The 25,739-nt window shown below is 56.1% G+C and overlaps 1 protein-coding gene across 1 annotated transcript; it reads left to right on the top strand.

The window, feature by feature from the left end:
* Positions 1-8,611: 8,611 nt before the first annotated feature.
* TAS1R2 (taste 1 receptor member 2) lies at positions 8,612-23,855 on the top strand. The gene is given in 7 exon segments (XM_020899245.2): positions 8,612-9,330; positions 9,332-9,384; positions 10,474-10,774; positions 12,253-13,026; positions 15,354-15,563; positions 21,593-21,716; positions 22,350-23,855. Coding segments are annotated over 7 exon segments (2,520 nt in total). The 5' UTR covers positions 8,612-9,201; the 3' UTR covers positions 23,279-23,855.
* The last annotated feature ends 1,884 nt before the right edge of the window (positions 23,856-25,739 follow it).

Here is a 25,739-nt window from a genome sequence, read left to right as displayed (position 1 = left end):
TGGTTAGCCCTGTTGGTCTGAGGATCTTAGAACTGGAGGGAGGGGAAGGGACACAACCCTGGGCAGAGCCCCAACCCTGGCTCACTCAGGGCTGCTGCTGATGTGTGCCAGGGCAGCTGGAGTCAGGGATGGAGTCGGGGGATGGAGTCAGGGAGAGAGTAGGGGATGGAGTCAGGGAGAGAGTGGGGGGTGGAGTCAGGAGAGAGTAGGGGGTGGAGTCAGGAGAGAGTAGGGGGTGGAGTCAGGGATGGAGTTCGGGGATGGAGTCAGGAGAGGGGGGGGTGGAGTCAGGAGAGGGGGATGGAGTCAGGAGAGAGTGGGGGATGGAGTCAGGAGAGAGTGGGGGATGGAGTCAGGAGAGAGTTGGGGGGGATGGACTCAGGAGAGGGGGGGGATGGATTCAGGAGAGAGTCGGGGATGGAGTCAGGGAGAGAGTGGGGGGGGATGGAGTCAGGAGAGAGGGGGATGGAGTCAGGAGAGAGTGGGGGATGGAGTCAGGAGAGAGTGGGGGATGGACTCAGGAGAGAGTTGGGGGGGATGGAGTCAGGAGAGAGGGGGGATGGATTCAGGAGAGAGTCAGGGATGGAGTCAGGGAGAGAGTGGGGGGGGATGGAGTCAGGAGAGAGGGGGGGATGGAGTCAGGAGAGAGTGGGGGATGGACTCAGGAGAGAGTGGGGGGGGATGGAGTCAGGAGAGAGGGGGATGGAGTCAGGAGAGAGTCAGGGATGGAGTCAGGGAGAGAGTGGGGGAGGATGGAGTCAGGAGAGAGGGGGATGGAGTCAGGAGAGAGTGGGGGATGGACTCAGGAGAGAGTGGGGGATGGACTCAGGAGAGAGTTGGGGGGGATGGAGTCAGGAGAGAGGGGAGGATGGATTCAGGAGAGAGTCGGGGATGGAGTCAGGGAGAGAGTGGGGGGGATGGAGTCAGGAGAGAGGGGGATGGAGTCAGGAGAGAGTGGGGGATGGAGTCAGGAGAGAGTGGGGGATGGAGTCAGGAGAGAGTGGGGGATGGACTCAGGAGAGAGTTGGGGGGGATGGAGTCAGGAGAGAGGGGGGGATGGATTCAGGAGAGAGTCAGGGATGGAGTCAGGGAGAGAGGGGGATGGAGTCAGGAGAGAGGGGGATGGAGTCAGGAGAGAGGGGGATGGAGTCAGGAGAGAGTGGGGGATGGAGTCAGGAGAGAGTGGGAGCTCAGGGAAGGGACGCAGCTACATTTTGTAGAAGGGGATACAGAGGTCCTGTTATTGTTTCTGAACGAATGGAGTGACTTATTGAAGGGTGCACTGAGACAGCTGGCTGCTCACTGGCCAAGTGCTTCCCTGTCAGCTTCGGTAGAGCCCTGACGATGAGGTTGACCTTCCTGGGTACCTGTTAAGGACATGCTGTGAAGGCCTATGGAAGTCGCGCAGAATGAGGATCTCAGGGTCACACAGCCGGTTGGTAAAGAGCTGAGTCTGAACCTGGGCCATGGAGGCCTCACCCATCCCCTGCCACCTGCTCTGTCAGGCCCCTGACTCCCACCTGTGCCTTTAAGGAGGTTTTGTCCTGTCTCCTCCCAGCCCAGAGCCTCTGACTCCACCGGATAAGGGCAGGGGGTGGCTGTCGCTCACTCCACTTTCTCCGCCCTCCTCGTCTCCCAGGCTTGGGGCCAGTGGCTCTCAAGGGCTCGATGCCCACCCGCGTGCCCGAGGCCTCTTTGCATGCTCACCACAGTTAAGTCCCCATGTCCACAGTGGCCCAAGGAGCCTCTTCATTTCCCTGCTGCGGCTGGAGCCCTGCCGCAGGTCTGGGCAGGAGCGTGAACCATTTGACTGAGGCCGGATGTCCCTGCCACCGCTGCCCATGGGCTGCCAGTGGGGCGTGCATGCTAAGGAAATCAGGAGCCACCTGTGCCCCAGCCGCCAGGCAGACCTGGAGCTCCTGCGGGGAGGGGGGCTCTGGGGGAAGCGGCAGGCTGCAGACCCACCCTCTCATCAGAGCCACATCTTCATTTTTATTAACTCGGCCACCCTCGCACCCATCATCATGGTTCCTGTGTGTTCTGTCTAGAGGCCGCACAGGAAATACTGAACACACGCATTGTGCTCAAGGCTCTAGACGTCAGACCCTGAGATTCTCACTGTCACCTCGGAAGGCGTGTTCCGTCGGTCCTGTTTTACAGATGGGGGGGCTGGGGAGCGGATGGGTGAGGTAACTCACACACCTGGAGCTAGGTGGCCGCCTGGGTCTCTGTCCCCACCGCCGCCTGCCTGGCCACTGAGCACAGTGCTAACATGCCGGGCCTTCTCCAACCTCAGATCTGACGCTTCTCCAGGAGCTGAGGATCAAACAACGAGCTTTAGAACCAAGTGCCAGGTCCCATGGGCTTCCCTGATGGCCCAAGAGGTAAAGAAAGAATCTGCCTGCAATGCAGAAAACACAGGAGATGAGGGATCAACCCCTGGGTGGGGAAGATCCCCTGGAGGCAGGCGTGGAAACCCCCTCCAGTATTCTTGCCTGGAGAATTCCATAGACTAAGGGGCCTGGGGTGGGGGGAAGGCTACAGTCGATAGGGTCACAAAGAGTCAGACAAGACTGAAGTGACTGATCACGCAGGCACGGCTGGTCCCATGACCTGCCCAGGTGAGACCCTCAGTGCAGGAGAACGTACCCTCACCCACTCTCTCAACACCATCGGCCTGGATGCCTGCGGTTAGAAAGGAGTTGAAGCTGGGCTTCCCTATCCATGGGCCAGTGCTCCTGCTAATTATCTTGGACCTGGGAGGGAGGTGGTGTTATTTTGGCCCCATTTCACAGATGAGGAAACTGAGGCTCAGGGAGACCTGCTCAGTAAGGGGCAGGAGCTAGAGCAGAACTTGCTCCCAATGGCTATACCAACACCCGCTTGTCCTGGCCCCTCACAGGAATCCCGTGGCTTCTGGGCGGGAGCCAGCCAGCCAGGGGGTGGGAGGAGGCATGGCTGACGCTGGCTCTAGAGACAGGCAGCCAGCCTTGTGCCCCTGCCCCGGGGGTGATGACAGCCGCCCTGGATGGTAGAGCAGGTGCCATACGACCCTCAGATGCCCGGGGCCCCTCAGCCTTCTCCCCCGGAGCTCTGCCATGCCCTCTCTCCAGGCCCCAGGTGGCCGGCAGGCACCCCTCAGCCTCGCAAGCATGGGCGCACAGAGGCTGGGGTGAAGCAGGGAGCTGATGTTCTGCTGGGGTACATGGGCACCCGGGCAGGCAGCGTCAGAAGGAGAGTTGTGGGGACAGAAATGCCCGGAAGAGGTTAGGCCACCAGTAAGTGGCAGAGCCAGGACGGAAGCCGGGTCGGTCAGATCTGAGTCTTAGGAAGGAGAGTCCTACAGAGTCACAGAGCCCGGGCCTTCATCGGGCCTAGGATCGAGAATGCCGACAATGCCAGCTCCGTGCTAGGGCCAAAGCCATCGGCCCTGCAGGGTAACTCACTCTCATTTATCAAGCAGGTGCTTCACGTACGCATCTCACTTAATCACCCTCCGTGGAGGGCATTTCACAGGCGAGGAAGCCGAGTGGAACCAGAGCCTGCTGGGCGGCTCCCTGCAGGCTGGGCGCTCCGCAGCCCCACAGAGCAAGACCAGCCCTCCTCCCCACCCCAGCCCTTCCCGCTCCCTTACTGACGATCACTTTTCTGGCTCTCAGTGGGCCTGTGGTCATTTGGGATCTTCAGATCGTTTTCTGGATGAGACCGAGCTTGCTTGAGGTCACCCAGCAAAGTTCAGAAAGGGGCTTGAGTGGATCTCTGTCCTCAAGAAGGTGTCCCCACCACAGCAGAATTCCTCCTTCAGGCCTTTGCTGACTCCTTGGTCCCCAGCTTCTCGGCATCCTCCTGCCCACTCCACTTTGGACATCTGAACTCTCGGAGGCGTGACTGGTGGGGCTGGCCACTTTGAGAACCAGCTCTGAGGCCCCCCTGCGCCCTGTTCCAAGGTGTCTCTGAACCAAGCAGGTGCTCGGGGACTCCTCGGGGAATCCCTGCCTGCCAACCCCTGCCTACCCTCCGCTGAACTGGAGCCTACCCTCAGCGGCCCCACTGGGTCCTGGAGGCGGTAGAGCGGATAGGAGAGAGACAGAGGGAAGAGGAGGGGAGGTGGGCAGAGGCAAGCAGAGGGCAGGCAAGAGTGGGGTCGGGGAGAACAGCCGGTGCGGCCCCCCAGTCCCCGGGTCAGGCCCCTCGTGGGGCCCCCCGTGCTCCAGCCCCTCTCCAACCTCCACGATGGGGGAGGAAGGAAGTCCAGGGCAGCCCCCTCCAGCCCAGAGCGAGCACAACCGGTGCCTCTCCGCAAGCACCCTGGGAAGCGGATGCAAAGCAAACGGGCATCCTCTCCGGGCCCCCATTTCCACGGCTGGCCCCTGCCCCGTGGACTTTGCATAAGTCGGTCATGGTTCTCCATCGCTTTGGCAACCAGCGCCCACACAGGTGTTAGCATGTGGGCCCCGGACGGGCCCATGAGGGTGGCCTGGGCCACCACGCGGCATGCATGGGTGGTGTGTGCAGTCCTGAAGGAGAGCCGCAGCCTCGGGGTTCCCCTGGCATTTGTCCTCCGGGCAGCCCGCGCCCAAGTCTCACCCACTCACCCCTCTTGTGTCCAGGACTTTCATCAGGATCTCAAAAGGATCCTTGCCTCTGAAATTTTAAGATGCACTGAGTCCATTTTACAGATGGGGAGGCTGAGGCCCAGAGAATGGAAGCCACTGGTCCAAGCGTAGCCTTCCAATGGGGGCAGAGCTAACCTGGAAGCCAGGACTTCTAACTCTCCGTCCAGAGCTCCTTCTGCAGGTTTTGCTCTTCAGAGAGGATGGTCCATCCAGACTGACAGCCCACACTAAGCAAGGGGACCCTATCGTTCCTTCCTCCCTGGAGCTGCTAGGTCACCACCACTACCATGAGCCCCTGTTAGGGTCCTGGCTTCCTCCAATCCACATATTTGCCATGTGGCTTTGAATCAGTCACGGTCCCTCTCTGAACCTCAGACTCCTCCTCTGAAAAGTGGAGCGCTCACAGGAGCACCTCGAAAGGTGGCGAGAATAAAACAGAACGGCAGTGTGGCGGGTGCCCACACCATCCCTGGTGTGGGGCAAGCCCTCCAAACGTATTAACCACAGAAATAACCTGGGCTCATTTTCACCATCCTCCTCCCGTGCTCCCTGGCTGCTGCCCCCACAGAGGGCTTGGCTGGCCCACACGTCCCCTTCTCCTTACCCCATCTTGGCGGCCGGCACAGCGTGGGGCATGGCAGAGCTGTCCCGATGTGCTTTGGACTTGATTGGAGTCCAGGGGAAATCAACTTGCTTTTCTGGCCTTTGGCAACTGGCCTGCTCCAGGCCTCAGTTCCCATCTGTGTAATGGGTAGGTTTGGAGCTCTGCAGGCCCTCTTAGCTCTGACACAACATGCCAGGCTATGGATGGCTCTGGTGCCCGGGGCACCTTCCAGCGTGTGCTGCCCTCACGAGGGGCGTGATTTCTGTCTCCAGACCATGAGTCACGTCCTCTGTGTGTCCCCGCTATGGCCCTCATCCCCGACTCAGCCCTGCCATGTACAGTGGGCTTGGCTAGTGGCCTCTGGATGAAGGGCTTTCTCAGCCACTCTTGTCCGCCACGATCTCACACCCGGAAGGCTCCAGTTAACTTAGATACTCTCTTACTCCACCATCCCCTTACCCCCAAGCTTTGCTAAATAACCCGACTTGGCTGGGAGTCTCCAGAACATTCCAGGGCCACCTGGCAACCAGCACGTTTACTTCCCCTCGTCAAACTGATGCACACACTCGATGTGCCTGGAAGTGGTCCTTCCCAACACCTTGGCCTTGAGATGGGGCCTGCACTGGGGGAGGCTGGCACCAGCTCCCCCCAAGCCCCATGGTGGGCATGGCAGAGACAGCGCCTGTGGGCAGCACACACAAGAAGCAGACAGCAGGAGGGCTGACGGCGTGGCAGCCTGGGACAGATTTCAGGTGACCGGTGGCTAGGACTCTGAGCTTTCACTGCTGTGGACCTGGGTTCAGTCCCTGGTCGGGGAGCTAAGATCCCACAAGTTGTGCAGCACAGCGAATAAATTCTAGCATCACCACTTATTCGAGGTGTGATTTTTGGCAAGTTGCTTAACTGTTCAGCCTCAGTTTCCTCATTTTAAAAATGGGAGTAAAAAGGACTGCTTCGCAGGGTAGTTGCACAAACCAAATGATACCGTACACATAAAGTGCTTGCACCATGCCTGGCATATACACCCTGGGAAGGATGCCATTTAGTTATAATCCTCATGATTTCCTAAGAGCCTGGCAGGGCAAGGAGCCGTGGTCTCGGCAGCTCCCAGAAGGCCACCACGGATCCCGTTCCAAGGAGGCCAGTGTGGCTGTAGCCTGAGGCACATGGCTCAGAGGAGAGCAGGGGAGGAGCAGGTGGGCTGGGGCCAGGCTGCGGAGGCCGCGAACGCCAAGGCGGGGGCTCAGCCGTGACCCTGCCACAGTATGGTCCCGGGGGTGCTGGAGCTGAGGAAGGAGGGACTCGGAGCTGTCCTGCAGGGAGGAAACCGTCAGGGTGAGGCAGACGGAGAGGTCCGGACAGGAGGTGGTGAGGGCGTGAGCTTGGGGTGAGGCAACGGGCAGGGGCCTGGAGAGAGCCAGCGGGACACGGGCTGCATGAGAGCTGGGGCTTTGACTGCTGACACGGACCGTGGATGTGGCAGTCCAAAGCGGACCTCCACATTCTGCAGACAAGGACACTGAGGCCAGAGGAGGGCAGAGCCAGGCCCAGAGCCCCCTGCCCGGCTCTTCCTTTCATTCTATGGGTCAGGCCTCCCCCTCCGCCCACGGTTTACCAGAGAGGGTGACGGGCAGCCCCCAGGTCACACAGCAGGTCCCGCATCTTTTGGCGGCAGCAGGGGGCCTCTTCCTGGTGTTTTCGATGTCTGTGGCTGACCTTAGCCCGGGGAGGCCAGGGCTGCAGGAGCAGAGTGGTCCCTCCGGAACTGCTACAGGCGCAGCCAGCATCTCTCAGGGCGCCTTCGGGAAGCGTCGGGCTCTTTCAGTTGGGCTTGGTGGCCGCTCCCTTCTTCACCAGAAAGGACAATCTTGCAGTCTATTCACCCTTCCCCAGGGCTGGCTGTGCGCCCTGCAGGTCGCATGCGCTGTTTTCCTTAATTCCCACACTGATCTCATGAGGCTGGAATTATCAGTCCTGTTTCGGGAGGAAACAGAGACTCAGAGAGGTTAAGTCACCTGCCCACAGTCACACAGCACAGAGAGCGGACGTCCCATCCAGGCCGGCTGGACTCATGTTGCCTCAAGGCTCCCGGAGTGCAGACGCGGGCACCAGCAGGAGCCGGTCAAGGACGCAGGTCTGCTCCCGGGGGCCCAGCGCTGATCCAGACAGGTCAGCACTGCAGCGCAGAGCAGGAGCGGTGTCTGCAAATGGGGCCAGGAAGGCTTCCAGGAGGAGGCGAGGCTCCAACCGACTGAGGAAGGAGGAGCAGGACTTGGCGGGGGTGGGCAGGGGGACAGTACTGGGTTTCCAATCCCCTCTGTCCCTTGGAGCCTCCTTCCCCCGTGACCCTGGGCCCCAGGGGCAGGGTTGGGGCCTGTGACGGACCCGTCCTGCCTGGGCATTATGGAGCAGACCCTTAAGGGACGTGTGCATTGTTGGGACTAGCAAGGACCAAAACAGCCCTCAGTGGACGAGGATATCTGATCCAAGCAGGCTCCCGGTTTGCTGGAGCGCTCTTCTTTTATCTTATTCCTTGGGGGGAGTCACCTTCAATGTTAGGAATTTTTAACTTTCCTTTCTGCCACAACACCTGCCCCTGGGCACACCCAGGAGTGTCCCTCTGCAGAGCTGACCAATGGACTGTCAGGCGGACAGACACCTGCCCCCTCGTCCCCCGCATCCAACCTCCCAGTCTCGTGCCTGCTGTTGTGCTGCTTTTATCAAAAGCCAGGCCCTCGGGATGTCCCAGACGGCGCAGTGGTTAAGAATCCACCTTAGTGCAGGGGACATGGGTTTGATCCCTGGTCAGGGGTCTGAGAGCCCGCCTGCCACAGAGCAGCTGAGCCGGAGTGCCACAGCGGAGCCCCCACAACGCAACCAGAGGGTCTGGCGCTGTGAGGAGTGATCCAAAGATCCCCCGTGGCTCAGTGACGGTCCCGCCTGCTGCACCCAAGACCCAACACAATCAAACAAGTAAATATACATATATATATGTATATTTCTAAACAAGGCCCTTTGGATGTAACACAGCATGGAGGTTAAGATCCAGGCCTTGAGGTTTTGAACCCCAGCTCTCTTGGCTGTGCAGCTGCCAGTTCTTAACTTCTCTGTGCCTCAGTTTCCTCATCTCTGAAATGGGGTTGGTAACAGCCCCAGTTACGGTGAGCAGTAAATGAGACGGCGAATGACGAGCTCTCAGTGTGATGCCTGACTCTTAGTATTGGGCCTGCTGTTTCAGAACAACTACGATGGGTCGGGTATGGGATACTGGACTACGTGCCAGCCCCAGCTTGGTCAGGCTCAAGTGTGGGCTCAATTTGCCCCCCTCTACTCTGCTCCTAAGGGGAGAATCTATGTCCTTCACAGCTTTTGAACCGTGGTGCTGGAGAAGACTCTTGAGAGTCCCTTGGACTGCAAGATCAGACCAGTCAATTCTAAAGGAGATCAGTCTTGAATATTCATTGGAAGGACTGACGCTGAAGCTGAAACTGAGTCTCCAATACTTTGGTCACCTGATACAAAGAGCTGGCTCATTAGAAAAGACCCTGATGCTGGGAAAGACTGGGGCAGGAGGAGAAGGGGACGACAGAGGATGAGATGGTTGGATAGCATCACTGACTCGATGGACACGAGTCTGAGTAGGCTCTGGGAGTTGGTGACGGACAGCGAGGCCTGGCGTGCTGTAGTCCGTGGGGTCGCAGAGTCGGACACGCCGGAGCGCCTGGACTGAACTGAATGTCCTTCACTCCTAAATGTCTGAAACGTTAGGAAGATGTGACCTCATCCAGGTGACAGGAGGTTCATCCTTATTCCAGCCTCCTCTTTCCCCAGAGCCCACAGACCTCTCTACCTGTCCCAGGTGCTTCCCTGCCCCATGAACAGCAACAGGACCAGTATGTAAATGTCTGTGCAAATCCCCTGGGTCAGGTTGTCAGCTCTCCTGGGAGGCAGAGCCACCTCTGAGACCTCCATTTCCCAGCCATGGGACCCCAGGGCAGGGCAGCCTGCTCCTTGCTTTTCCTGCTGCAAGCCCTGGCTGAGCCAGTGGAGAACTCGGAGTTCTTCCTGCCTGGTGATTACCTCCTGGGGGGCCTCTTCACCCTCCATGCCACACGTGAAGGGCATAGTCCACCTCAACTACCTGAAGGTGCCCAAGTGCAAGGAGTGAGTCTCCAGCATAAGGCTGGAAGCAGCGGCAGTGGCAGGGTGGTGATGGTGGGCGGTGGTGGTGGTGGTGATGGTGGTGATGGTGATGGTGATGGTGGTGGTGGTGATGGTGATGGTGGTGATTTTGGTGATGGTGATGGTGGTGATGATGGTGGTGGTGATGGTGATGGTGGTGACGGTGATGGTGGTGGTGGTGGTGATGGTGACGGTGGTGATGGTGGTGGTGACGGTGGTGGTGGTGGTGATGGTGGTGGTGGTGGTGGTGACGGTGATGGTGGTGTTGGTGGTGGTGGTGGTGATGGTGGTGGTGGTGGTGATGGTGGTGGTGGTGGTGATGGTGGTGGTGGTGATGGTGGTGACGGTGGTGGTGGTGGTGGTGACGGTGGTGATGGTGATGGTGATGGTGGTGACGGTGACAGTGGTGATGCTGATGGTGGTGATGGTGATGATGGTGGTGGTGATGGTGGTGACGGTGATGGTGGTGACGGTGATGGTGATAGTGGTGGTGGTGATGGTGATGGTGACCGTCATGGTGGTGATTGTGGTGATGGTGATGGTGATGATGGTGATGGTGGTGGTGGTGGTGGTGGTGATGGTGGCGGTGATGGTGGTGATTTTGGTGATGGTGATGGTGATGGTGGTGGTATTGATAATGATGGTTTCAGACATGGGGTGACCATGATGGCAGTGGTGATGATATCCACAATAGAAATAGTAGGTGATGATGGTCATGTGGTGATGGTGATGATGGAGGCCATGGTAGGTAATGATGGTCCCACTGATGGACATTGATAGGGTGATGACATAGGCCATAGGGATGGTGGTACTGGTGGTAGTGGTAAGTGACTGATGGTGGCCACAGAGGTCCTAGTGTCAGAGGTGGTCATAGGGACGATGGTGATCCCAGAGCTTCAGGGTGGTGAAAACAATGTAAAAATGCCAGAACCCTTTGGAGTGGTTGCTTCGTGGGTGATGCCTTGGTTTTCCTACTGCGGGCAGGAGGGACAGGCTGGCTCACCCACCCCTCTCCTCTCCTCCCCTTCTGCTCTGGACCTGTTGCCCACCCTCCGACGGCGGCCCCTCCAGGTACGAGATGAAGGTGCTGGGCTACAACCTCATGCAGGCCATGCGCTTCGCGGTGGAGGAGATCAACAATGACAGCAGCCTGCTGCCCGACGTGCTGCTGGGCTACGAGATGGTGGACTCCTGCTACATGTCCAACAACGTCCAGCCGGCGCTCTACTTCCTGTCACAGGATGACTATTTCCTGCCCATCCAGGAGGACTACAGCCACTATGTGCCCCGGGTGGTGGCCATCATAGGTCCTGACAACTCTGAGTCCACCAAGACCGTGGCCAACTTCCTCTCCCTCTTCCTCCTTCCACAGGTGAGGCCCCGGGGCTGGGGAGGAGGGCTTGTCCAGAGGGCTCACCGCCCTGACCAGTATCTACAGGGGATGCCTGGGAGCGGAAGCAAGGTCAAGACATCCTCCCCAGCCCTGGCAGGCAGCCAGCCTACTGGTTAAGAATTCAGGCTTTGAAGGCAGAGAGACCTGGGTGTGCGCCTTGCCACTGAGTCTGGACCATTGTGAGGCCTCGAGCCAGTCTCCTAAGTCTCCCAAGCCTCAGTTTCACATCTCTAAAGTGGGAAGATAAGAGTCCTATCTTTGGACTGTCTGAAGATTAAAGCATTCAACCTAGGTAAGAATTTCTAGCACACAGTAGGTAGTCAATAATGTTGCCGTTGCTGGGTCAAGAATCTTACATGAGAATGAAAGTTCAGAAAATGCTCCATACCACTCTGCATAGTTTCCTAGCATGGAGTCCGCCCCACGGCAGGTCCTCAAAAAAGTGCTATAGAATTACTCTGTGTGTGTGTGTGTGTGTGTGTGTTAGTTGCTCAGTTGTGTCCGACTCTTTACGATCCCATGGACAGTAGCTCGCCAGGCTCCTCTGTCCATGAGATTTTCCAAGCAAGAGGAGTGGAGTGGAGTGGAGTGGAGTGGAGTGCCAGAATTACGCTGCTGTTCTATTTTCCTCATCATGATCCAAAAGGCATAACTGGCATAAAATATCTGCTCATTAAAGAGCAGCTAGCACAAGACTCGGGCAGACAGTGGGCAGTTACAAATACTGTAATTTTTGCTGTTGTTTTTATTACATTGAGCACCAAGGTTCTGACTCATAGTAGGTGCTCAATAAACATTAATAGTTTTAACTGAAGCATCTAGTCCAGAACTGGACTCATGTTTTCATTCATTTGACGAATATGTATTGAGCATGCGTTGAGCTAGGTACTGTTGCAGGTGTTGGCAATGCAGGTGGAGGCACAGAAATCTGCCCTCATAGAGCTGATCTTCCTGGGGTAGGGGGAGAGACGGAGGGACCAGTGTAAATCAGGAGGTGATACAGGATGACAGGAAGTGAGAAGTGCGCTGGAGGAAAGGGCGAAAAGGAAAGTAAAGTCACTCAGTTGTGTCTGGCTCTTTGCAACCCCATGGACTGTAGCCTACCAGGCTTCTCCATCCATCATGGGATTTTCCAGGCAAGCACACAGGAGTGGGTTGCCAGTTTCTTTCATCCAGGAGACCTTCCCGAACCAGGGATTGAACCTGGGTCTCCAGCGTTGTAGGTAAACACTTTACCATCTGAGCCACCAGGGGAGTTAGGGAAAGTCAGGTCAAAGTTAAGGGAGGAGGGCCACGTGGGGCGGTGGGGGTGGCAGGTGATGCGGGGGAGGGTGAGACTGGATGGAGGCTTAAGGGAGGTGAAGGAGGAAGGGAGCTTTGCTGTGTGAGACCTCCCCCTCCCTTCCCCCATGCCCCCGCCCCCACCGCTAATGCCCAAGGACCCTCCACTCCGGCAGATCACCTACAGCGCCATCAACGACGAGCTGGGCAACAAGGGCAGGTTCCCCGCGGTGCTGCGCACCGTGCCGGGCGCGGATCACCAGATGGAGGCCATGGTGCAGATGCTGCTGCACTTCCGCTGGAACTGGATCGTCGTGCTGGCCAGTGGCGACGACTACGGCCGCGAGAATAGCCACCTGCTCAGCCAGCGCCTGGCGCACCGTGACATCTGCATCGCCTTCCAGGAGACGCTGCCCACACCGCAGCCCAACCAGACGATGACGCCGCAGGACCAGGAGCGTCTGGAGGCCATCGTGGGCAAGCTCCAGCAGAGCACTGCGCGTGTCGTGGTGGTGTTTTCCCCGGAGCTGGCCCTGCACAACTTCTTCCGCGAAGTGCTGCGCCAGAACTTCACGGGTGCCGTGTGGATCGCCTCCGAGTCCTGGGCCATCGACCCGGTCCTGCACAACCTCACCGAGCTGCAGCGCGCTGGCACCTTCCTGGGCATCACCACCCAGAGCGTGCCCATCCCGGGCTTCAGCGAGTTCCGTGTGCGCCGCTCCCAGCTCAGCCGGCCCGCGCTCAACAGGAGCAGCGGAGGGGCCAACTGCAACCAGGAGTGTGACACCTGTCTGAACACCACCGAGTCCTTCAACAGCATCCTCACGCTCTCGGGCGAGCGCGTGGTCTATAGCGTGTACTCTGCCGTCTACGCCGTGGCGCACGCGCTGCACAGTCTCCTGGGCTGCAACCAGGGCGGCTGCCGCAAGGATGTGGTGTACCCTTGGCAGGTGAGGTCCGGCCCGCGGGGTACCATGGGCCTCCGGGAGCAGGCGCAGAGTCCGTGGTTGCCGTGGAGACTCAGCTCCGGCCTCACCTTCCCTCAGGGGGTTCTGGGCAAGCCAATGGAAGAGACCACGGCGCACGCCCTGCCTCCAGGCACATAGGAGTCCTTTGTGGTGATGAGAATCTGTCCTGGGAGCAAGATTTGGGTGAAATTCTCTAGCAGGAATCTCTGCAGGCAGCGGGAGCCCCGGTTCCCCACACAGCCTCACCAGGGTGAAGGCGCTGAGGCTGGGCTGAGTCCCATCAGCTCTCAGGTTTATTGATCTTCTTGTTCCAGTTCCATCTCGCCTTGATTCAGACCCAGAACTGAAAGTCGTGCGTGCCTGGTTTATGCAAGGGCATAGGCACATCCTACCCTGCACCTTCGGAAGGCAGAGAAGGTTTCCCCGAGGACCTAGACGAGCAGAGGAGATATAGACCAGAGATGTACGCTTTCTGCCCGCTGTCAGGCATCTCTGCTTAAACAGTTCACTGGCTTTTTCACAGTTTGGAATCTGCCCACTCTGTGGCTCAGCCACCTCCCACCCCATCTTTATCCTCTCCCGACAGCCCTCAGGCACTTCTTACAGCCCACCTGGGGGGAGGCGGATGGTGATGAACTGGGCAGAGCATCGGCATCAGGCAGGGTCCCAGTCCTGCCACCACTGGCTGTGCAGCTTTGGGCAAGTTATTTGATATCTCTGAGCCCCCGTTTTCTCATTTCTTAAACAGAAGGAGTAGTATGTACGCTGCTGAGTTACGTGGAGGATTAACAGTACTGTTTGTACCTTACCTGGTGCAGGGTAGAAGCCAGGTGTCTCCTCCTCTCTAACACTAGGGTCCGGCCTCAGGACAGAGCGTGGGGCCTGGGGCAGCCCCAGTGATGGGGCTGGGGGTGGGGCTGGATAAGGAAGGGGAGACAAGTGCTTAGGCTCAGTCCTGTCTGACTCTGCGACCCCCATGGATCGTCGCTCGCCAGGCTCCTCGGTCCATGGGGTTTTTTCCAGGCAAGAATACTGGAGCAGAATGGGTTGCCATTTCATCCTCCAGGGGATCTTCCCGACCCAGGGATTGAACTCACGTCTCCTGCATTGCAGGCGGATTCTTTACTGCTGAGCCAGGGGGGAAACCCCAGGGGATGCAGGTCCCAGACCCAAAACGGGAGTGGGGAGAGGCCCAGGCCCCCGCCAGTAATAAGCCCTGCGCATTCAGAAGGATTGCAGGGAGGTGCTTTCTGACCCCACGCCCTGGACCCCTGGAATGCAGGTTGCTCAGCCTAGCGCTGTCAGGTGGGGTGGGACACGGACCCCAGCGCTGGCTCCCCAGGGCCGCTGCCATCCTGACCACCACCCTCAGGTCTCCCTGCTCAGTTCCCGGGGCCATTGCTCTCGGGCCTATAAACCAGTGCATAGTTGAAACTTTCAGAGCCAGGACCTCACTGTCCTGGAAGGGCAGGGAGGAGGCTAGGGACCAACTCCTTGGGCTATGTGTCTGACAATTCCCGAGGTGGGTGGACTCCGAGATGTAGTCCAGTAGACTCCCTCGTTTATGGAAAAAGATCTAGGAGCCAGATGGATGGGATATCTGAGCTGGAAGCCCTTTAGGGATCAGCCCAGGGAGGTTCAGTGACGAGAAGTCACACAGCAAATTGAGGACAGAGTTAGGACTGGAATTCAGGTCAAAGGATGCCCGCTGCAGAGCGTATTTAGTTTGTACCAGCTTCTGCTCGGTGAGAATGAAGGGGGTTGGGGTGGGAAGAGACTGAAACGAGAGTTAGCTCCGAAGTGTGGGGTGGTGGGCAGGACCCAAGGGGGCAGGGAAGATGCTGGCAGGTGGGAGAGGCTGTGGACTCTGAACCCCAGGTCACAGAGGGATGGCCAAAGTGACTTCCAGGGAAAAGGAATCATATTGACGTCTCACAGGAGGTGAGTGCTGACTATTTTTCAGGCACTGTTCTGAGCCTCTAATGCAGATTCACTCACCAATTGCTTCAGAGCCCAGAAGATCAGGCTTTTCTGACTCCTGCCTTGCCGAAGGGGAATCTGGGGTTTACAGAGGTTAAGTGACAGGTCCAAGGTCTCACAGCAGGAGGTAGATGGGCTACGAAAACCCAGATGTATCTGACTCTAAAGTCAGATCTCTCAGCCACTACCTCCATACTGCCACATTTTCGCAGTTTTATCACCCCATTTCACAGATACGGAAATCAAAGCCTACGGGCTGGTAGAATTTTTCCCGGGTCTGGCCTGACCTCTGATGCCAGCTCCACTTCCCTTCCCTCGGGCCCCTCTAGCTGCTTCCGGAGATCTGGAAGGTCAACTTCACCCTCCTGGGCCACCAAATCTTCTTCAACGAGCAAGGGGACCTGTCTCTGCACCTGGAGATCATCCAGTGGCAATGGGACCTGAGCCAGAACCCTTTCCGGAGCGTCGCCTCCTACCAGCCATCCAAGCGGCGGCTGAAGCACATCCATGACATCTCCTGGAACACCCCCAACAACACGGTCAGCCTCAGGGGGCCTGGGGGCGGGGCCTGGGGCAGGGCACCAGGGCTGGAGCTGGGCTGGGAGGGCCCTTTGACCTGCGTTCATTATTGATAAGTGGGGGCGTCTCTATATGTGGGTGTATCGTCTGGGGTCCTGGCCTTCTTCCCCTGACGGAGAACTGCCCAGGGTCAGGGCTTTCTGGCTCCTCAGGGCCAAGGGGCTCAGGACACGTGTGTATTAAAGACTGCAATTCTCACGGCGCCCCCGGAAAATAGATGCTGTTGTTCAGTTGCCCAGTCGTGCCCGACTCTTTGCAGCCCCATGGACCGCAGCTTGCCAGGCTTCCCGGTCCATCACCATCTCCCGGAGCTCACTCAAACTCACGGCCCCTGGGTCAGTGGTGCCATCCAGCCATCTCATCCTCCGTCGTCCCCTTCTCCGCCTCTTCTGTTTTCTGTGTTAGAACACTGGAGGCAGAGTGGTCGCGTGAGCCGCCCGAGGCCACACAGCTTGCCCGCGTCTCTCTCCGCAGCAGCCAGGCTACACCCTAGCAAGGAGTGCTCACCTCCGGCGCTGACAGCTCTGCTGTCCGCCGTGGCTGACATCTGTCAGTCTGATCTCTGGTTTTTCCGTCTTTCGTAAGAAGCTGTCAGAACGCTGCTGGGGTGGAGAGGGTAGCGGCCGGGCCCTGTAGGGTGACGGAGGGCATCTAAAAGCTCTGCAGAGTCCTCGTCCCTCTCCCACCCCCACCCGACCCCCTTCCAGCAGCTTTGGGTGGTGCTAGTTCCTGAGCTTCTCGGGGATTTTCATGGAGTACACTGGGTTGATGTCTTTATTTGTTTGCTGGGACTGCCATCGCAAAGGACCACAAACTTGGGGCTTAACCTGCAGAAATGCATTGTCTCCCAGTTCCGGGGGCCGGAAGCTCCAGATCAAGGTGTGAGAGGGTCGAAGCCTCCTGTCCCAGGCCTCTTGCCTGGCTGCTGGTGACCGCTGGTCGCTGCTGGCTTTCCTGGGCTCCTGCCACATCACTCCATCTCTGCCTCTGTCTTCAGGTGGCATTCTCCCCGTGGGCAGGTCTGTCTCCAAGTCTCCCCTTTTTATAAAGACATCAGTCATGCTGGTGTTGATCCCCACCCTCTTCCAGGATGATGTCATCTCAGCCAGTTTCATCAGCAATGGTCCTATTTCCCCTGGAGTTTACAGCTCTCTTGTTAGGTGCATATAGGTTTGTAATTATTATATCTTCTTGATGGATTGACTCTCTTATAAATATAAATAGCCTTCTGTCCCTTAGTAAACATTTTTGTTTGTATTCTCCGCCCCCCGCCCCCAGCTTCCTTTGAGATTTTATCTTTTTTTAATTTGAATATATGTAGCAGCTTGACTATTGCATGTGTGCGTGCGTGTGTGCTAAGTTGCTTCAGTTCAGTTCAGTTCAGTCGCTCAGTCGTGTCCGACTCTTTGTGACCCCATGGACTGCAGCACGCCAGGCCTCCCTGTCCATCACCAACTCCCGGAATTTACTCAAACTTATGTCCATTGAGTCAGTATGCCATCCAACCATCTCATCCTCTGTCATCCCCTTCTCCTCCTGCCTTCAGTCTTTCCCAGCATCAGGGTCTTTTCCAAGGAGTCAGTTCTTCACATCAGGTACCCAAAGTACTGGAATTTCAGCTTCAACATCAGTCCTTCCAATGAACACCCAGGACTGATCTCCTTTAGGATGGACTGCTTGGATCTCCTTGCAGTCCAAGGGACTCTCAAGAGTCTTCTCCAACACCACAGTTCAAAAGCATCAGTTCTTCGGTGCTCAGCTTTCTTTACAGTCTGACTCTCACATCCATACATGACTACTGGTAAAACCATAGCCTTGACTGGACGGACCTTTGTTGGCAAAGTAATGTCTCTACTTTTTAATATGCTGTTTAGGTTGGTCATAACTTTCCTTCGAAGGAGTAAGCGTCTTTTAATATCATGGCTGCAGTCACCATTTGCAGTGATTTTGGAGCCCCCCAAAATAAATTCTGACACTGTTTCCACTGTTTCTCCATCTATTTGCCATGAGGTGATGGGACCAGATGCCATGATCTTAAGTTTTCTGAATATTGAGCTTTAAGCCAACTTTTTCACTCTCCTCTTTCACTTTCATCAAAAGACTCTTTAGTTCTTCTTCACTTTCTGCCGTAAGGGTGGTGTCATTTGCATATCTGAGGTTATTGATATTCCTCCTGGCAATCTTGATTCCAGCTTGTGCTTCTTCCAGCCCAGCGTTTCTCATGATGTACTCTGCATATAAGTTAAATAAGCAGAGTGACAATATACAGCCTTGACATACTCCTTTTCCTATTTGGAACCAGTCTGTTGTTCCATGGTCAGTTCCAACTGTTGCTTCCTGACCTGCATACAGATTTCTCAAGAGGCAGGTCAGGTGGTCTGGTATCCCCATCTCTTTCAGAATTTTCCACAGTTTACTGTGATCCACACAGTCAAAGGCTTTGGCATAGTCAATAAAGCAGAAATAGATGTTTTTCTGGAACTCTCTTGCTTTTTCAATGATCTAGTGGATGTTGGCAATTTGATCTCTGGTTCCTCTGCCTTTTCTAAATCCAGCTTGAACATCTGGAAATTCACGGTTCATGTACTGTTGAAGCCTGGCTTGGAGAATTTTGAGCATTACTTTACTAGCGTGTGAGATGAGTGCAATTGTGTGGTAGTTTAAGCATTCTGTGTCATTGCCTTTCTTTGGGATTGGAATGAAAACTGAGCTTTCCCAGTCCTGTGGCCACTGCCGAGTTTTCCAAATTTGCTGGTATATTGAGTGCAGCACTTTCACAGCATCATCTTTTAGGATTTGAGATAGTTCAACTGGAATTCCATCACCTCCACTATCTTTGTTCGTAGTGATGCTTCCTAAGGCCCACTTGACTTTGCATTCCAGGATGTCTGGCTCTAGGTGAGTGATCACACCATCGTGATTATCTGGGTCGTGAAGATCTTTTTTGTACAGTTCTGTGTATTCTTGCCACCTCTTCTTAATATCTTCAGCTTCTGTTAGGTCCATGCCATTTGTCCTTTATCGAGCCTATTTTTGCATGAAATGTTCCCTTGGTATCTCTGATTTTCTTGAAGAGATCTCTAGTCTTTCCCATTCTATTGTTTTCCTCTATTTCTCTGCACTGATCACTAAGGAAGGCTTTCTTATCTCTCCGTGCTGTTCTTTGAAAGTCTTTCTTTTTCTCCTTTGGTTTTCACTTCCCTTCTTTTCACAGATATTTGTAAGGCCTCCTCAGACAGCCATTTTGCCTTTTTGCATTTCTTTTTCTTGGGGATGATCTTGCTCCCTGTCTCCTGGACAATATCATGAACCTCTGTCCATAGTTCATCAGGCACTCTGTCTATCAGATCTCGTCCCTTAAATCTATTTCTCACTTCCACTGTATAATCATAAGGGATTTGATTTAGGTCATACCTGAGTGGTGTCGTGGTTTTCCCTACTTTCTTCAATTTCAGTCTGAATTTGGCAATAAGGGGTTCATGATCTGAGCTACATTCAGCTCCCGGTCTTGTTTTTGCTGACTGTATAGAGCTTCTCCATCTTTGGCTGCAAAGAATATAATCAATCTGATTTTGGTGTTGGCCATCTGGTGATGTCCATGTGTAGAGTCTTCTCTTGTTTTGTTGGAAGAGGGTGTTTGCTATGACCAGTTCATTCTCTTGGCAAAACTCTATTAGCCTTTGCCCTGTACTCCCAAGGCCAAATTTGCCTGTTACTCCAGGTGTTTCTTGACTTCCTACTTTTGCATTCCAGTCCCCTATAGTGAAAAGGACATATTTTTTGGGTGTTAGTTCTAAAAGGCCTTATAGGTCTTCATAGAACCATTCAACTTCAGCTTCTTCATTGTTACTGGTTGGGGCATAGACTTGGATTACTGTGATACTGAATGGCTTGCCTTGGAAACGAACAGAGATCATTCTGTTGTTTTTGAGATTGCATCCAAGAACTGCATTTTAGACTCTTTTGTTGACTATGATGGCTACCCCATTTCTTCTAAGGGATTCCTGCCCACAGTAGTAGATATAATGGTCATGTGAGTTAAATTCACCCATTCCAGTCCGTCTTAGTTCTCTGATTCCTAGAATGTCGACGTTCACTCATGCCATCTCCTGTTTGGCCACTTCCAATTTGCCTTGATTCATGGACCTAACATTCCAGGTTCCTACGCAATATTGCTCTTTATAGCATCAGACCTTGCTTCTATCACCAGTCACATCCACAACTGGGTATTGTTTTCGCTTTGGCTCTGTCCCTCCATTCTGTCTGGAGTTATTTCTCCACTGATCTCCTGTAGCATATTGGGCACCTACCGACCTGGGGAGTTCCTCTTTCAGTGTCCTATCATTTTGCCTTTTCATACTGTTCATGGGGTTCTCAAGGCAAGAATACTGAAGTGGTTTGCCATTGCCTTCTCCAGTGGACCACGCTCTGTCAGACCTCTCCACCATGGCCTGTCCGTCTTGGGGGGCCCCACACGGCATGGCTTAGTGTCATTGAGTTAGACAAGGCTGTGGTCTGTGTGAACAGATCAGCTAGTTTTCTCTGATTGTGGTTTCAGTCTGTCTGCCCTCTGATGCCCTCTCTCAGTGCCTACCGTCTTACTGGGTTTTCTCTTACCTTGGACGTGGGGTATCTCCTCTCAGCCGCTTGCCACTCCAGCACTGTGCAGCCAGGATAATTTTTATACAACCCGAGTCTAATCAGGCCACTCCCCAATCAAGAAACATGCATGGCTGAGGCCCCCTGACCCTACATTTTTAGTGTCTTAGACCAACCTCCCACCCTCCCCAGCCTCTCCCAGAGCATTCTGGCTTCAAGCAGGCTTAGACATGCCCTCTTTCCGAAAATGCCAACCCCAGCCTCTCCTCCACCCCCTTGCTCTTACTGTTTCCTCTGCTTGTAATTCATTCACTTAATAAACAGCCATTGGAGGCCTCCTCTGTTCTAAGGAATAGAGCAGTAAAACCTATAGACATGGCCACTGCCTGCCGGCTCTTATCACCTGGCAACCCTGCCCCTCCATAAAGACTGCGTTAAGTAGGACTCCTGGTGGCAAGTGACAGAAAGTGATATAAATAAAAAGTTAACTTATTGCCTTGCATCATGGAAGACTCCAGGGTTGACCGTGAGGCTTCAGGCAAGGCGGGATCCAGGGGCTCATTCTCCCCATCTCCCAGATCCTTCCTCAGACATGTTCTCCACATCTCCATCAACCCCCCCACCCCCGGAAACGAGAGGCCTGCTGGGAGCTCCAGAGTCACATCCCCACCCCACCCCCCACCCCCCACCCCCGGAAACGAGAGGCCTGCTGGGAGCTCCAGAGTCACATCCCCCCCCCCCCACCCCCGGAAACGAGAGGCTGCTGGGAGCTCCAGAGTCACATCCCCACCCACCCCCACTCCCGGAAACGAGAGGCCTGCTGGGAGCTCCAGAGTCACATCCCCACCCACCCCCACTCCCGGAAACGAGAGGCCTGCTGGGAGCTCCAGAGTCACATCCTCACTCCCCCGCCCCACCCCCGGAAACGAGAGGCCTGCTGGGAGCTCCAGAGTCACATCCCCACCCACCCCCACTCCCGGAAACGAGAGGCCTGCTGGGAGCTCCAGAGTCACATCCCCACCCCACCCCACCCCCGGAAACGAGAGGCCTGCTGGGAGCTCCAGAGTCACATCCCCACCCACCCCCACCCCCGGAAACGAGAGGCCTGCTGGGAGCTCCGGAGTCACACCCTGTTCACTCAGCAACCTCGGGAGGTCTCCATCTCAGCAGCTGAGTGCTGTCTCCCGAAGAAGGTAGATTAGGTCTTTGCTGGGCAAAGCTAAGAGCATCTCTATGATGGTCCAGTGCCAACGGCAGTCCTGGCACCTGCCCCTCCCCAGCAGGGGCCAATTTCCCTCCCTGGAGCATCCTGCTGGGGCTAAGACGGGGAGAGGAGGGGCCCGGGAGCGGGAAAGAGCACTTAGGGTCTTCTGTCCTCCCCCCACCCCAGGTCCCTGTGTCTATGTGCTCCAAGAACTGCCTGCCTGGGCAGAAGAAGAAGCCGGTGGGCCTCCACCCCTGCTGCTTCGAGTGCATTGACTGCCTCCCGGGCACCTTCCTCAACCAGACCTCAGGTGTGCCTCCAGGCCCACTCGCGCGCCCTGCGCCTGCCCTGCCCTCAGGGGTCTCCCTCAGGCCTCTCGCCCTTGCGGGGTCTTGGCGGTCTCCCCAGAGACACGTGTCCAAGGACGGGGGGCTATGTATTTCCCACCAGAGGGTGAGATCTTGGAAAGAAAGAATTACAGTTGTTAGGCTCTTGAGTCAAGGAGTCAGTGAGAGTTGCTCAGTCGTGTCCGACTCTTTGCAACCCCATGGACTAGACAGTCCACGGAATTCTCCAGGCCAGAATACTGGAGCGGGTAGCGTTTCCCTCCTCCAGGGGATCTTCCCAACCCAGGAATTGAACGGGGTCTCCTGCACTGCAGGCGGATTCTTTACCAGCTGAGCGAGTCAAGGAGACCTTGGTTCAAATCCTGCCTCGTAACTTCTGGCTTTGTGACTTTAACTGGCTGACCCTCAGTTTCCTTATCTGTGAAATGGGGTTGCAGTGAGGGGTTGATGAGCCGGGGGGCGTGAGGGACTCGGTGAGCATTGGTGGCCCATAGCTCTGTCTCCCTCTGGTGGGGAACTGGCCGGGTGCAGCCCTGGAGAAGGTGGACGCTGAGAAGGCGGGTTTGGCTGACGGGAGCTGCCCTGGGCTCTTGCAGATGAATTTGACTGCCAGCCCTGCCCAAGCTCCGAGTGGTCCCACAGGAAGGACACCTCCTGCTTCAGGCGGCAGCTGGCCTTCCTTGAGTGGGATGAGGCCCCCACCATCGCTGTGGTCATGCTGGCCACCCTGGGCTTCCTCAGCACCCTGGCCATCGTGGTCATTTTCTGGAGGCACGTTCAGACGCCCGTGGTCCGCTCGGCGGGCGGGCCCATGTGCTTCCTGATGCTGGCGCCGCTGCTGATGGCGTACATGGCGGTCCCCGTGTACGTGGGGCCGCCCACGGTGTCCTCCTGCCTCTTCCGCCAGGCCTTCTTCACGCTCTGCTTCACCGTCTGCATCTCTTGCATCACCGTGCGCTCCTTCCAGATTGTCTGTGTCTTCAAGATGGCCCGACGCCTCCCGCGCGCCTACAGCTGTTGGGGCCGCTACCACGGGCCCTACGTCTTCGTGGCATCTGTTGTGATGCTGAAGATGGTCATCGTGGCCAGCAACATGCTGGCCACGACCACCATGCCCACCACCCGCGTGGACCCCGATGACCCCAGGATCTTGATCTTGTCCTGCAACCCCAACTACCACCGGGGGCTGCTGATCAACACCAGCCTGGACCTGCTCCTGTCAGTGCTGGGTTTTGGCTTCGCCTACACCGGCAAGGAGCTGCCCACCAACTACAACGAGGCCAAGTTCATCACCTTCTGCATGATCTTCTACTTCTCCTCCTCCGTCTTCCTCTGCACCTTCATGGCTGTCTACAGCGGGGTGCTGGTCACCATACTAGACCTCTTGGTCACCGTGCTCAACCTCCTGGGCATCAGCCTGGGCTACTTCGGCCCCAAGTGTTACATGATTCTCTTCTACCCGGAGCGCAACACGCCAGCCTACTTCAACAGCGTGATTCAGGGCTACACCATGCGGAAGGACTAGTGCTCCATCGTCTGCCCTCTGGGACGTGGGCCTCAGCGTCGGGAGACGGAGGCCAGAGGGCTTGCCCGTTCAACTCCAGACGGACCCCAGGTGGTTGCAGGAAGCCGCCCTCGCCCGTTACCACCTGGCCCCAGTCTCTGATTGGCTGTCCCTCCAAGGTTCTCTGTGTCCTGGCCATCCTTACCCACATAGTGATGGATGCCTTTGTTCCTTTCCCTCGAGGTGTTTAGCTTGCCAGGTGCTGTGCCCCGTCCTAGAAAATCACCCAAGTTGACCTACTGGCTTCCAAGGACGGAGTCCAGCTTGGCAGCCAGCACCGCCATCTGGTGGTCACGGTGGGTTCCTGCAGGTTCTGGCTGCTGACTCCCAGTGAAGGGATGCCTGCTGGTGAACTGGGGTTAGCGAGGGGCAGATGGGAGCTCAGAAAGTGCCGCCCGGCCTCGCTCACTCGCTGTCCGTGTGTCCGTGTCTCATCCCCCAGATTCTCCCAGAGCTTGAGTCCCTGGCCTCTCTGTTATCTCTGAGTACAGCCAGACACATAAATGCTTGTGAATAAACCTTACTTGGGTGAAACAAATGAGTTTCCTCCTTGTTTTCCAGAGGTCCCCTGAGGACAGAGATGTGGACTCGGAGATCTTGGTTTCAATCCCAGCGTTGCTACTGTGGGTGTGTGTGTGCGTGCTAAGTCGTTTCAGTCTCATTTGACTCTTTGCGACCCCATGGACTCTAGCCTGCCAAGCCCCTCTGTCCATGGGGATTCTCCAGGCAAGAATACTGGAGTGGGCTGCCATGCCCTCCTCCAGGGAACCTTCCGGACCCAGAGATTGAACCCACATCTCCTGTGGCTCCTGCATTGACTGGCAGGCAGATTCTTAACCACTAAGCCACCTGGGAAGCCCTAAGTGCATATAGTAGGTACACAATAAATGCCAACCATTGCAAATCCGCGTCACCAGAACCATCAGGGACAAAATAAGGCTGTGTTTCCTTCTTATACCCAGTGTCCATGGTATATGGGCTTCCCAGGTAGCGCTAGTGGTAAAGAACCTACCTGCCAATGCAGGAGACGTAAGAGACTGGAGTTTGATCTGCGGGTTGGGATGGGTCCCAGATGGGAATAAAGGCGACTCAAAGAGGCTGTGAGGTGTCCCCAGCCCTGCACAGCTTACCCCTGGAATGTGACCTTCTGTGCAGTGAGACCCAGAGCACCCTGCCTGCAAAGCTGGTGGAGGGGAAACTTTTCATGTAGGCTGGGATTGGGGGGCACTGTGGTGTGCTGGGGGGTGGGGGCTTCAGAGTTTAGGGAGACAGCTGGTGAGTGTAGTGACCAGGGAAGACCTTGGGGGAAGACATTTGAAAAGAGCCTTGAAGGACAGAAAAAGCTTGGGAAGGCAGGAAGTTTGAGTTGGGGTGGAGAGGAATCGGGGGGCGGGCAGGCAGGCTGCAGAGTGAAGCCTGGGCAAAGGGAACAGGTGGCTGGTTGTAAGGACCAGGCGCGGAAGGGGCTAGGTGTGGGGGACCCTGACCTCGTCTTCCCTGCTGGCCACTGCTGTGTCCCCTGCGTGGGCTGGCTTCCCCTCTCCTCGGGCTGCCTGGGGTTGCCCTTCACCTCTGTGACCAACCTTCTCTCCCTGCATCCCTCGGGTCAGCTTGTGGGCTGGAGACTGTGGCAAGAAGACGCAGGGATGGACCGTCGGCATGACCACCCCTTTCTGTCCCCTCCACTTGCCTCCGCTGGGAGCCCAGTGTCTCGGGTGAGCCCACGTAGGGCCCTGAGCTTCCAAGGAGCAGCTCTGCGCTGTCTGTTCCGGGATGTGTCTCTGTCTTGGCCTCCTCGCCCTGGGGACCAGCTTGTCAGGGGCTCAGGGAGTTTTAAGCTCTTAATTCTCTTTTCTCGCAAGCTTCTGACGCTTTGGTTTAAACACTTCTTCTAAGAGATAATGACCTCATTTTCCTGGTTCTGCCTTCTAGACCACCATTAGAGAGAATCCTGGAATCACCCCGACCTCAGAGGTATCTGCTCCTCACCTCCTCCTGTAGCTACCCCAAGCTGAGATCTTAATCCCTGCTTGTTCCCCTCCAGTGATGGGAGGCTCATTGAGGACAATGCTAGTTGTTAGAAAACTCTTCTTAGAGTGAATGAAAACCCAGCTCTCTGGGATTTCAAAACATCAATGGTTGCTAGTTTTATCCTTTGGGACCACACGTTAGACTCATTCTTTTTTCTCAGGGAGGTCTTTTGTATGTAATAGCAATAAGAATTGCCTTTGAAGGAGCACCTGCTGGGTGTTAGGTGCTTCATACGTGTTATCTGTAATCCCCATGATGACCCTGCCTGATTGGTACCAGTGACCCTCACTGGCCACGTGCTGACACCTCCCAGCATCCCTCCCTCCCTCCCTCCCTGGCAGCCCCCAGACTCCCAAGGGAGCTCTATGTGGTTCTAGGAAAGCTGAATCTG

Source organism: Odocoileus virginianus, chromosome 30, assembly GCF_023699985.2.
Source record: "Odocoileus virginianus isolate 20LAN1187 ecotype Illinois chromosome 30, Ovbor_1.2, whole genome shotgun sequence".
In the NCBI taxonomy this organism is placed as follows: Eukaryota; Metazoa; Chordata; class Mammalia; order Artiodactyla; family Cervidae; genus Odocoileus; species Odocoileus virginianus.
Note: the sequence above shows the minus strand (reverse complement) of the source record. Positions and strands in the feature narration are given on the sequence as shown.